The sequence below is a fragment of the Culex pipiens genome, chromosome 3 (assembly GCF_016801865.2).
Source record: "Culex pipiens pallens isolate TS chromosome 3, TS_CPP_V2, whole genome shotgun sequence".
Lineage (NCBI taxonomy): Eukaryota > Metazoa > Arthropoda > Insecta > Diptera > Culicidae > Culex > Culex pipiens.
The window spans coordinates 129459968-129473372 of NC_068939.1; the positions used below are offsets into that span (position 1 = coordinate 129459968).

The following is a 13405-nucleotide window of genomic DNA, read 5'->3' on the forward strand; positions in this document are numbered from 1 at the left end:
GATGTAGTGTATTTGGCGAGGGCATAGGATACGGTTGTGGAGTATACTTGTCTTTAGATTGTGTGGGGTATGTTCAAGTTATTAATTTGGGAATCGTCGGATGGGGGGGGGGTTGTAGAGTGTGTATTGGGAAGTTCCTTATTATCAAAGTATTTCGATTGTTTTGCTTATGTGGGGTGTTTTTGAAATGCGGCTTTGTTGTCAGGGGATTTCTAAGTCACCGAATATGGATGAAATGTAGATTTTGTTGTAAGCCTTTTCATGAAAGGTCGCTAAGTATGGGGGGGGTCTTCGCCACTCAAGTGAAATCGAAATACGATTATAGAATGGTTGTGAATTTGGGTCGCATAGGGTCCCTCAACCAGGGTCACTAGACCAGTAATTAACACAGGGTATTGATCGGCGTCTGCTCTTCAAAGATTCGAAAGTCTACCGTATAGAGTGATCGAGTCCGCTGCGTCGGGTTCCAGCGTATTGTAACTTCACGTCACGCCGACTCTCAGTGCCGCTCGGTAAGCAGCATTAAGAAGATGCCTTGCCCCTTCCTGACCCGTCTGAGCACCAGCTACGTGCGCAACTACGCCCCGGCCCTGCTGAAGGCGTACGGCGCCCAGTGTCCGGTGGTGGCGCGCACCATCTCGACGCTGCAGAACCCGCCGCCGTCGGTGGAGTCTGCGTCCGCCAAGGTGGAGCAGAACCGGAACCTGAGCTCGCTGCAGCAGCCCAAGCCCAAGGAGGAGGGGGGCAAAAAGTGTCCGTTCCTGAGCACGGCCGCGCCCCACGTCAAGGAGCTGGGCGCGGAAAGTGTGGACGTTCCGGCGAGCCGGCCTTTCCAGTACGAGGAGTTCTTCCACGAGCAGATTATGCGCAAGAAGAAGGACCACTCGTACCGGGTGTTCAAGAAGGTGAACCGTCTGGCCGAGGCCGGTAAGTTCCCCCAGGCGCTGGAGTACTCCTGGGGTGAGCGTCCGATTACGGTGTGGTGCTCGAACGACTATCTGGGCATGTCGTGCCACCCGGAGGTCAAGAAGGCCGTGGCGAACGCGCTGGAGACGTACGGCGCGGGAGCAGGAGGAACTCGGAACATTTCCGGCAACTCGCTGAACCACGAGAATCTCGAGAAGCGGCTGGCCCAGCTGCACGAGAAGGAAGGGGCGTTGCTCTTCACCTCGTGCTTCGTGGCCAACGATTCGACGCTGTTTACGCTGGCCAAGGCTCTGCCCGGATGCCACATCTTCTCGGACGCCGGAAACCACGCGTCGATGATCATGGGCATCAAGAACAGCGGAGTGCCGAAGCACATCTTCCGCCACAACGATCCTGCGCACCTGCGCGAACTGCTCTCCAAGGTGGACAAGTCGCTGCCTAAGATTGTTGCATTTGAGACGGTGCACTCGATGACGGGGGCAATCTGTCCGCTGGAGGAACTGTGCGACATTGCGCACGAGTTTGGCGCGTTGACGTTCGTCGACGAGGTCCATGCCGTTGGGCTGTACGGCGCTCACGGTGCCGGTGTAGGAGAACGTGAAGGTCTGCTGCACAAGATGGACATCGTGTCGGGAACGCTCGGCAAGGCGTTCGGCAACGTGGGCGGCTACATCGCCAGCACCTCGCTGCTGATCGACATGGTCCGCTCGTACGCGGCCGGGTTCATCTTCACCACTTCGCTGCCACCGACGGTCCTGTGCGGTGCCCTGAAGGCCGTCGAGATCCTGGCCTCGGACGAGGGTCGTGAGTTGCGCGCCCGTCACCAGGACAACGTCCGTTACCTGCGCACAAAGCTCCAGCAGGAAGGATTCCCCGTCGAGCACACCCCAAGCCACATCATTCCAGTTAAGATCGGCAACCCGGCCCAGTGCACCGAGGTGTCGGATCAGATGATCAAACGCTTCGGCCACTACATCCAGGCCATCAACTACCCGACGGTGGCACGTGGCGAGGAGAAGCTCCGTCTGGCGCCGACACCGCATCACAACCGCGACATGATGGACATCCTGATCCGGGACATGAAGGTCGTCTGGAAGGACCTGGGGCTGCCGCTGAACGGACCACCGTGCACTGCGGTAAGTTTGACAAACTGATAGCTTTTGATGTTTTTTCTAATTAGTTTATCGATGGTCCCCCTAAAGTTAGTGGCAAAATAACATTGAAAAGTACTAGACAACAATAAAATAACTTTTTATGTTATTGGAGTGTTATTGTAATATCATGTTATTTTCTCCTTCCGACAGGAGTGCACCTTCTGCCGTAAACCGCTGCTGTTCGATCGCTTCGAGTCGCGCACCAAGGCCGCTTGCGCCGCCGAAATCAACTGTCAGATCCCGAACTGCCCCCAGATTGCGGCCATCGCAAACTAAGCCCACTCTCACAGCTCTCTCGCGCCGGAAGTGGGCCGCAGTCTGAGTCAGACAGAAAATATTCCACGCAAAAAAAAAAAGAATTTCAAAAATTTCGGTGAATGGTGTCTGTGTACTATTTCTTGTTTTTATGTTCAATGTTCAACAGCAGCAGCATATCGTGCAGTCACGTGTCTCTAGGTGTCCTTCCGGAACCGGAAGTGTTTTTTCTTTGTTAAATTTAATGCTATTTCCACGCAACTGTGATCAAATGGACATAGTGGTGTCAATACTTTTTTTTTAAACATGTCTGTTGGTTTACTTTTATGTTGTTTTTCTTTTTTTAAATAATTCGTAATGCAAAGGCAAGAACCGTTTTGTTATGTTACCTTCAAATAAATTGTGAAAACGGTTTGCTTTTAAAATTCCTGCAAATGTTACCATCAGGTCAAAAAGCCTCCCATGAAAATACCATGTGTATGTCGATATGTTGTTGACAATAAAAAAAAGATAAAATATATATCTGTGTGGAACAATATATCAAATGTTGCAAATATAAAGCAAAAGTTGTTTTTTCTTCATCCGAAAGTCCTGGGTCGAAGATTATATCAACCACAAATTTATTTATTTATTCAATGAAAAAGAAAAACGGCTTGGCTAATTTAAATTCTTTGAGCAATTCTCTACGAAATCGATCTTTTTTCTTCAATTTTAATTTTTATATTTTTTTTTTATCCGACTGAAACTTCATCAATTTGGTATGCCCAAAGAAGCCATTTTGCATCATTAGTTTTTCCATATAATTTTCCATACAGATTTGGCAGCTGTCCATACAAAAATGATGTATGAAAATTCAAAAATCTGTATCTTTTGAAGGAATTTTTCGATCAATTTGGTGTCTTCGGCAAAGTTGTAGGTATGGATACGGACTACACTGGAAAAAAAATGATACACGGTAAAAAAATGGTGATTTTTTTATTAAACTTTTTATCACTAAAACTTGATTTGCAAAAAAACATAAAAATCGAAGTAGGTCGCGTAATAGGAAGGTCGTGAAATTTTTGCTCGCGTCATATTCGATGAAAAAAACATATTTTTTATAAAAATTGAAAAAGATATCTTTTTTTAAAGTCGTCGGTAACATTCCGTCCCGTGGTTCCTTCGCGTATCGTTAAATCTCCGGTGAAGAGGTGGAGTGTCCCCCACCAAATGAATTGTTTTTTTCAATAGAGGAAAAGTTGTTTTGTGGATAAAAATCAGCTGGGTCTTAAGAGCAAAAGCTTAAAAAAGAATATTCCGTGTTTTTACGCAGTGCCCGTTGGAACCATTTAGGCACTAGTTCTAGAAAAAGTTTCCACTTGCTGTTATGTGATGTATGAATAGTAGTATTGTGGTCAGTGAATGTCCTGTTCCGTGAAGTGAGGACCAACTCCGTCCGAAAACGGGGCCGAAGATGGATCCAGAGACTTATTGGCATTTCGAGGACCATGACCGGAGTGGGGTCTGGCCAGTGGTGTTTTCTGTGTGTGGCTGCCCTCTAAAAAATCAAGGATTTAGCTGAAGAGGCAATTTTGCTGCGCAAATGATTTCGAGTCAAGAAGAATTGGGACTGGTTCTAGAAGAAACGCAAGCCATGATCGAGAAATTTGGTGAGATCTGCCCATTTTAAATCCATAGCTTAACTGATGCCTTTGTGAGGGAAGCAAGTAAATTTTGCTCCCCATACGCATTGACTTTCTTTGCGTTCAACTTGCTCTCCATCTGCCTTGACTTTTTCTTATTCCTGATTTACTGTTCTTCTTTTGCTTCTTCCTACCATCTGTTTCTTTTGTGTCCTTGTGAGGGGATCATCGATCCATCCGCATTGACATAATATCTTTTCATTTTTCGTCTTGTCTTTCTTCTTATATTTCATTGCTTTTTTCACACTTACTACCAGTCTTTGTGAGGGGATACTGAGCTCGATTTGCTCTCCATCCGCATTGACCTTTTCTCATCTATGATTTTCCTTTTCATTAGTAGTTAGAATCAAAGCCGGGGATCGGGGAGGGAGCATCAGGGCAGTGGACAGTATGCTGTAGTGGCGGAGACTGGATGTAGATAGTGGAAGACCAGAACTACGTCACAAGGGGAAAATAGTGTATTAATTGTACAATTCTTAAGGATTGTCTAATTACTACATCTATTGACCTCTGTCAGTTTCCAGCTGTCTGCCGCGCCCTTTTAGGCCCCCAACAGGGTGCGAGCCCTGTTTTTCAGCTTTGTCAGACTTTTTTCGGAGTTATTGGAGGTTACTGTCGGAAGGAGATTCTCATCCCCTGAGGACACCGTGAGTGATTTTGCTTGTTCGCGTCCAACCACCCCCTTTTGGCCCTTCATACGGCAGTAATTTGAAGATGCTCCCTTTAAGTCTGAGCCACTGTAATTCTAGGCAACCGCTACATAGGTCATCCTTGTGGCCCTGTTGGTTATCACATCAAATCAAATCAAATCAAAACTTGATTTGCAAAAAAACACTATTTTTATTTTTTTAATTTTTTTGATATGTTTTAGAGGACATAAAATGCCAACTTTTCTGAAATTTCCAGGTTGTGCAAAAAATCATTAACCGAGTTATGAATTTTTTAATCAATACTGATTTTTTCAAAAAATCAAAATTTTGATCGCAAAAATTTTTTAACTTCATTTTTCGAATAAAATCGAATTTGCAATTAAAAAGTACTTCTGAGAAATTTTGATCTCTACTCTATTCTGGTGAGGTGTCAATCCAGAAAATCGAAAAATGTCGCGCGTTACGAAAATGTTGCATGCTTGGTACTGGGGAAGGGGTCTGCAACGCAACAAAACACTGTTGCGTGGAATTTTCCACACAGTTGCAACAAAAAGCGAATGATGAGGTTTGGGATAACCGGCGCAAAGAGGCGGGGCATCCGTCACCATTTTGAGCCAATATAACCCCGCTCGATCAGCCCAGGGAAATCATTCTATCGCTGGACGCCGAGGAGTAAACAACAACCTGGACCTGGAAGTAGATGGCCTGGAGGCCCAGAAGCAGTTGGCCGAAAAGCAGCTGGCCTGGAGCAAGGTGCAGCCCAAGCGGAGGCAGGCCAGCCGGAATATACTGGCCACAAGACCCGGATTGGCCAGAACCCTCAGGGGTGTTCCGATGGAAGGCCATACGAGACTGGACAATATGGGTATCAAACTTCTTGGATTTTGATACTGGTGATGAAAATGGTCATTTCGACAGTATTGGCTACAACCTGGAGTGGCCGGTGCCCTCAGGGAGGTTGTCCCGGGTGGACATTTTACGAACTAAACGATTTTGGGCAATATGGGTATCAAAATTCATGGTTTTCAATACTGGTAATGAAAATGGCCATTTTAACAGCATTGGCCAAAACCTGGAGTGGCCGGTGCCCTTAGGGAGGATCTCTCGGGAGGACATATACCGAACCATACGATTTTTGGCAATATGGGTAACAAAATTCATGTTTTTCAATACTGGTAATGAAAAAGACCATTTTGAAAGTATTGGCCAAAACCTGGAGTGGCCGGTGCCCTCAGGGAGGTCCTCCCGGGAGGAAATTTACCGAACCATATGATTTTGAGCAATTGTTCAAGGCTCAACTGTGATCATTGACGATGACGGTGGAATGAAAATCGTTGGCAAAAATGCTGCCTTCACGACTCATCGACATAACAAAACAGCCAATCAGAGAGCGGAAAGAATTTTTGCGTGGGTCAAAGCACGCGCTTGCTTGTTCAAGGCCAACTGCGATCGTTTGAAGTTTGACACTTGCAAGCAAAAATTGTTAATATTCGTAATTTTTTTTAAATGAAAATTTTGGGGGAAATATTTAAATGAATTTAAACGCCAAGCGTCAAAAGCTTTAAAAATGCACCAAAAGCAGTGCATGAATCATTTGAAACAATAACTCTTTCGGGAATTTTTCGTTGGTGCTGAAAAGCGCCATTTTGTTAAATTGCAGCAGAAGTTGATTCTTGTGGCTATCTTCTCGAGCGTCCATCCAAGTAGGCCTTGTTTTTCTCCTTCGACGTCGTTTTGGCAGCAATTTCACGCACACGGTGGCATGTTTCTTCTTCTCGGAGCTCACTCTTGATTTCCTCCAGTTGTTGATTTTTTTCCGCTGCTGCTGCTGCTGCTGCTGCTACGATATTGTCGGTTCGAACGATGACGATGGAATGAAAATCGGTGGCAAAAATGCTGCCTTTACGACTTCCCATTCCCACCAGTGCATCAAAAAGCGAATGACGTAGGAATTGGATAACCGGCGCAAAGGGGCGGGACATCCGTCTCCATTCTAAGCCAACATAACCCCGCTCCGTCAACCCTGGGAAATCATTCTATCGATGGACGCAGAGGAGTAAACAACAACCTGGACCTGGAAGCAGTTGGCCGAAAAGCAGCTAGCTCGGAGCTAGGAGCAGACCAAGCGGAGGCAGGCCAGCCAGAATAATTGAGAGCCACCGGAATATTCTGGCCACAAGACCCGGAGTGGCCAGATTCCTCAGGGGTGTTCCGATGGAAGGCCATACGAGACTGGACAACATGGGTATCAAACTTCTTGGATTTTGATACTGGTGATGAAAATGGTCATTTTGACAGTATTGGCTACAACCTGGAGTGGCCGGTGCCCTCAGGGAGGTTGTCCCGGGTGGACATTTAACGAACTTAACCGATTTTCGGCAATATAAGTATCAAAATTCATGATTTTCAATACTGGTAATGCAAATGGCCATTTTGACAGTATTGGCCCCAACCTGGAGTGGCCGGTGCCCTCAGGGAGGTTCTCCCGAACCATACGATTTTGGGCAATATTGGTATCAAATTTCATGGTTTTTGATATTGGTAATGAAAATGGCAATTTAGAAAAAGTTGGCCAAAAGCTGCAGTGGCCGGTGCCCTAAAGGAAAGTTTTCCCGGGAAGACATCTGGCAGTTTTGGCAATATGGGTATCACAACCAATGGTTTACAATACTGGCCATTTCGAAAAAAGGTGGCAACAATCTGGAGAGGCCGCTACCTCACGATTGTTCCGATTGGGGGACAAACATCGAATTATAGAGATATCATGGTTTTTTAATACGGAGCTTAAAAGAAATTAAACGAAAATATAAATCCAATTATGTTTTGATTTAATCTGACGCATAATTCAACAAAATTGCTCAATTTTAAAAGCTTTTCTGCTAAGTTCTTTGTCATACTGGTCATGTGTAACATAACCACCTGCACCTTTTTTATAAAGGGGCCCGTTTTCAAAATATATTATAGCTACCACAAGTTTGATTTTAGCGGAATATTTTCAGTTTTTCGATTTTCAAAAATGGTGACCATGAGTGATCATTTCTAAAATATATATATTTTCTATAAGTTCAGAAAATTTGCTATAAATTTGTCTGAGAGACAAATTGAAGTTGACTTTTTGTGAAAGAAAGTTAATAAAAATCGATTTTTTTTTCCGTGTATCGATTTATTCTCGATAGCCCTCCATTTTTGCCGAAGACACCAAATCAACCAAAAAAAAATCCTTGAGAAATACTAATTTTCAAATATTTACTTACCATTTTTGTATGGACAGCTGCCAACATCGTATGAAGACTTGTATGGGTGAACCAATGACACAAAATAGCTTTTTTAAGCATAGGGAAGGCCCCCAAAAAGTATCAGCCAAATAAAAAAATACAACTAAAATCCATTTCCGGTTTTGGTAGAAAATTGCTCATGCTGCAAAAAAAGTTGAGGAAATTTCTTTCAATTCCGTTGAAGTCATAACTCGCTATCAGATCTTTTGACAAATTTTCTATTTATTCCAGTAGACCACATTCGAAACGATTACTTTCCAAACATTGAAACGAGAAAGTTGCGCGCACTTTTTATTTACTTTACTGGAACTCTTTGTGCGTACGTAGAAACAACTCTGCGCTTAATCTCCGGCCGTGTTGACCGTGATGGTCTTGCCCTTCGGATCGTCGAACCGGTCCATCGTGCGGATGTCCATCATCCAGGTGATGCCGTACGCCCCGATGAAGATGAAAATAAACACCAGGAACAGTCCGGTGAGAATTCCGGGCGTAGTGAAGCCAACACAGTTCCAGGCGTCGCCAAACTTGACAAAGTCCGGTTCGTCTTGTTTTTGCCAGTGCGGCTGCAGCTGGACCTCGGTCAGCACGATTTCGTTCTTCATGTCCGGCGTGACGTAGCGCATGTCGTTACAGCGGTACGAAAAGTGCTGGTTGATGTCCACGCGGTGGCGCAGGTAATACGGCACCTGGTTGTACGTTACACCCATGATTTGCCAGTTGCCTTGGGCGAGGGCAAAGTTGATGCGGAGATCGGCCGCGGGACCGCTCAGGTTGACCTGCAGGGTGGTGTCCGAGCTGTTGGCATCCTCCTTGGTGACGCCGTTGAAGACCACCGCGGTCAACGGACCTCCGACGGGGCCGGCCTCGAACTTTTCGTAGTACATCATGAAAGTGTTCGGAATCTGGAGGACATCATTGGGGACGGTCGGTTCCGCCTGACGTGTGCGACGGATCAGCGACGAGTAGCGGAAGGACGGCGTCTTGCCGGTGTACACGGCCAGCAGGTTCGGGAACTCCGCCCGCAGTCGGTTATATAAACCATCGATCAAAGCGTCATGTGACGCAAAGTCGTCCCCGCTCAGGTTGACCACCACGATGGAACCCGCCTTCGGCACAATCCGCTCGCTCAGCGAACCATCCCCGGCCAGCTGAACGCTCTGGATATCCTCAAAGTCACTCCCGAACGTGGCCATCGGTTCCTGCACGCTCGGCAGGTACGACTTGCGCTCGACCTTGGCCAGGTTCCGGAAGCACGTCTGCGTCTTCAGCTTGCACTGGGCCAAATCCTCCGTCGAGAGGCGCTCCTCGGCGAACACCACCGTGAACGTTCCGGCATCGGTCTGCGATTCCAGCAGGGCCGCAAACTCCGCCGTCGTGTACTGGGACAGCGCCGGAACGTAGGTCACGCTGCAAAAAAACAAACATCACATGACCCACTCACTCCTGACCATATTGAACCTCAATACTCACGATGGCTTGCCCCAGATGAAAACGGGAACATCCGACGCCAGGGCGGAGGTGGACAACGCCACCAGCGCCAGAAGCGCCGCGGCACAGCAACCAAACTTCATCGTTTAGGACTTCAACTTTTTTGTCTGCTTTTGGACGTAGGGGACACGAACCTGCCAATGGTCCGGAATCGTTTGCGGAGCGCGATTTCTTTTCTCCTCCACGGGCGAATTCCAAAATGGGTCTCGTGACTGACTCAGCTGACGCAATGACGATGATGACAGAAGGCTGGGATGGCGACTGGCTGCGTACGACATTCGGTCGATGTTGCACGGTGATTGGAGGAAAGGCATTTTGGGAGGTAAAATTACTCAAGATTGAAACATTCGCAAACCGCCTTATTTTTCAAAATGCTGATTAAAAAAAAAATGGATTTCATTCAATATAAACAGAAAATACATTGGTCTTATTTGAGATGGGCAAAGAAGAGCGAGCAGTTTGACTAAAAAGCCGTTCAAAGATGGAAATATTTTGAAACTTGTCTTGTTTTGGTTCACAAAATTTAACTCATCGAATTTTCTAAATAATTGCAGTATTAAATTTGTTATGTAGTTGAAAATGTAATTTCACAAAAAGATGGATTTTTGAACCTCCTCCACCTCGTTATAAAAAATCGTCAAAAAAAACCATTTCTGATCTAGTTTCTGATCCTTTTTTGCCTTTCTTACTAAAGAAAGGTATTTTATTTTTATTTTTTCATTTTAATGCACAGAAATAAATTGACAAGACAACATTTCTGGAGTTTATTTTTTTTATTTTATTTATTTATTTATTTATTTTTTTTTTTTTTGAAAAGGTTCAATAAACCAAATTTTCAGTTTTCTTTTTGGGTGTTTTTTAATACCCCTGACCCCTGACTCAAGACGGTTTCAAAAACACCCAAAAAACAAAAACTGGAAATTTGGTTTATTGGACCTATTCAAAAAAAAATCCAGATTTCTAAAATAAATTTTCAAAAGGTCCTATCTGCATAGGAAGCCCATGAGGAATAGATTGTTTTGAAAGTTTAATCTAGATTTCTTCAATAGATCAAAATTTGATATTGTCAAGAAGGGCCGCCAAGTTATTTTTTTTAAATTGATTTAAAAGTTCATTTAATCCCTCGCGGTCGTACAAACCGGATTTTTACTCAGGAAAATATAACTCAAATACAAATTCAAGCATTTCGAAATGAACTTGGAATTTTTTCCCAAAAAACTACTAAATAAACCATGTAAATTCGAAAAAAACAAAATCTTGCCCGTTTAAACATTATTGCCAAAAACCATATCAGTATTTTTTTATTTTACCAGAAATAAACGTAAATTCGTAAAATTAATGGCAACTTTATTTAAAATCTAAAACTGAAGCTTTTTTCAAATAATTTGTAACAATCCAATAAAAAAAAACATGCCTTAAAATTAACTTTTTATCAAAATCTTGAAAAAGAGAAAAAAGTTATTCAAATGAGCCGCTCATTTCAATGAGCGAGCAAAAATCAGTAGCTCCTAAAAAGGGCGATTTTGTCGTTCATACCCGCTGAGAATTTTGGCTCGCGCCTCGAGTCGATCTGGCTCGAGATGGAGTCGAGGCTCTTTTTGAATAGAATTAGCTGCATAAAACTCTAAATCCGTCCAGTGCTTGATTCCGAAAATTCTAAAGTTTAAAAATTCAAAAAGAACAAATTAAAAAACATAACATCAATTATATTTATCATTCTAACTGCCAAGCCCTTAAAAAAGTTGGAACGGTAAATTCAACGCGCTGGTTCTCGGGCATAACTCAACCAATAAGGACGATTCTTTTTTTTTTCAATGACCTAGAACTTTGCAGAACTCAATTTGATCAAATCAGTATATTTTGCGAACAAAAACATCGTTCAAACTTTGTTTTTTGCACGTAAAGTAAAGTCAGTAAAGTCTGTTTAATAATGATTTTAAATAAAGTAGCATAAACCAAATCTCTGACATCAGCAGTGCCTGTTTATATAGCCCTGTCAAATAAAAGACTACATGCATCATGAAAAAGACGCCATGTACATTGGAGGACGAAAAGCGAATCATAACAAAACTTCCTTTCCACTTGCAAAAAGCGCCATGTACATTCGGCGAAGAAAAACGAATCATAACAAAGGGTGATATAAACGTTGGTGATTTCAAAAAAAGTTATGTTTGTTTTTCTTAAATATTATGATGGAAATAATGTTTTAATGAAAATGGATGATCAAGTATCAATAAAAGCAACGTTTTTCAACGTTTGTTATCATTAGAACATCTTCTTTTACTTTTATATTAAAATGGGAATTGAAAAATTATGCTCAAAATTCATTTTTTTTCTCAGTTTAGGAGGAGAGGTAGCGGGTCTCATGGCGCAGGGGTAGCGGCTTCGGCTGCCGATCCCGATGATGCTATGAGACGCGGGTTCGATTCCCGCCTTATCCACTGAGCTTCTATCGGATGGTGAAGTAAAACGTCGGTCCCGGTTTCTCCTGTCTCGTCAGAGGCGCTGGAGCAGAAATCCCACGTTAGAGGAAGGCCATGCCCCGGGGGGCGTAGTGCCAATAGTTTCGTTTCGTTTCGGAGAGGTAGCTAATTAGGAGTACTTTCGGAATATGCAATAACCCAGAAAATGTCAAAATGTACATGATGCCTTTTGAAATGTTGCCGTCGAAATACGTTTTTCTCAAAACGCACGGTTTGTACATGATGCTTTTTTGAAATGTTGGCGTCGATTTTACCAAACTCAGTAGTTTTCACTTTACCGAACTGTTTATCATTTACCGAATTCTGTAAAAAAAATATAAGCGCGTGTAAATTTGAGAATTAGAAAAATTTTAAAGTCAGTTTTTTAGGATGATCTATATTTTTTAACTTTTTTAACCATTGAAATGTTTTTTTACTGTTTTAGAAACATTTTTAATTATAGAATGTTTTGATTGTTTAGCGTTTTTGAGGTTTAAAATATTAAAAATTAAAAAAAAAAACAGATTTGTCATGAGCATGAGCATGAGCATGGTTGACTCCGTTATTGACAGATCAGCTGAAGTTAAACAATGAATCAAAAATGATCAGTGGGAGCCAACCATTTGTTCACTGTTTAACCTCTGAAGATCTCTACTTTATTAGTCAATACCGGCGCCCTCCCAAGAAGCCTGCAGTTCAACGAAAGGGAGGCATGTTAGTCCGATTGTTGAAGTTGCAGACTCATCAAGCACATAGTTTTTCGCTATACACTCAAACCCCGATGGTTTGACACGAACTGTTGTCAAACGAACGGGGTCACTTTTTAGTTTGACACCCCTTTTACATGGAGTTCACACACACTACCGAACGTTTGTTTTGATAGTGTGCGTAAGCGCCGTGTAAAAAGTGACAGTTCGTCACTTTTTAGTTTGACTTTGACCAACCAACGGGGTACAAACTAAAAAAGTGTCAAACGAAAAAGTGACCAACCACCGGGGTTTGAGTGTATACTTGTTGATACCGCTTGAGACCGTTGAATCCACAGCATCTCCTTCAAGCATAACGTGATTTTTTTTTTTTTTTTGGGTTAGTAGGATAAGGTATTGGCTTTTCGATGCCTCCCGAGCTACGATGCTATGGGGAGGACTTTCATAACAAACCCGTCGGCGAGCCTTCCGAGCAACGATGCTATGGGAAGGTCTTTCTGGTTAACACACAAAATCACTCACACACAATTATTTTGCTCCACTATAAGGCTTTCTAGTCAGAAATTTACCAACACATTCAAAGTATGTTTACATGACAGCTGGACGTTTGTTTGCATCAGGTTTCCTATCTCTTTCTAGCAAATTTTTTTTGTCAGGCGACTTCTAGCTGGGTTTTTTGACTGACTGCCCGATATGTCAGCCAACATACTTCGCAGGGCTGTGACAGCTACAGCTCGATCATTGTTTGCATCAGGACACTGTGACGAGGAGTTCGTCATTTTTGAGTTAAATTATATTTTTTTCA

At 43.4% G+C, this 13405-nt stretch overlaps 2 protein-coding genes across 2 annotated transcripts; one reads left to right on the plus strand and one right to left on the minus strand.

Annotated features, from left to right (window-relative positions):
- Positions 1-503: 503 nt before the first annotated feature.
- LOC120414813 (5-aminolevulinate synthase, erythroid-specific, mitochondrial) lies at positions 504-2782 on the plus strand. Its single transcript, XM_039576135.2, has 2 exons — positions 504-2063; positions 2232-2782. The coding sequence occupies exons 1-2, from the start codon at positions 531-533 to the stop codon at positions 2355-2357; spliced, it is 1659 nt and encodes a 552-aa protein (XP_039432069.1). The 5' UTR covers positions 504-530; the 3' UTR covers positions 2358-2782.
- Positions 2783-8145: 5363 nt separating this feature from the next.
- On the minus strand, positions 8146-9623 carry LOC120414826 (V-type proton ATPase subunit S1). Its single transcript, XM_039576153.2, has 2 exons — positions 9414-9623; positions 8146-9350 (listed from the first exon to the last, which is right to left on the minus strand). The coding sequence occupies exons 1-2, from the start codon at positions 9512-9514 to the stop codon at positions 8285-8287; spliced, it is 1167 nt and encodes a 388-aa protein (XP_039432087.1). The 5' UTR covers positions 9515-9623; the 3' UTR covers positions 8146-8284.
- Positions 9624-13405: the final 3782 nt, after the last annotated feature.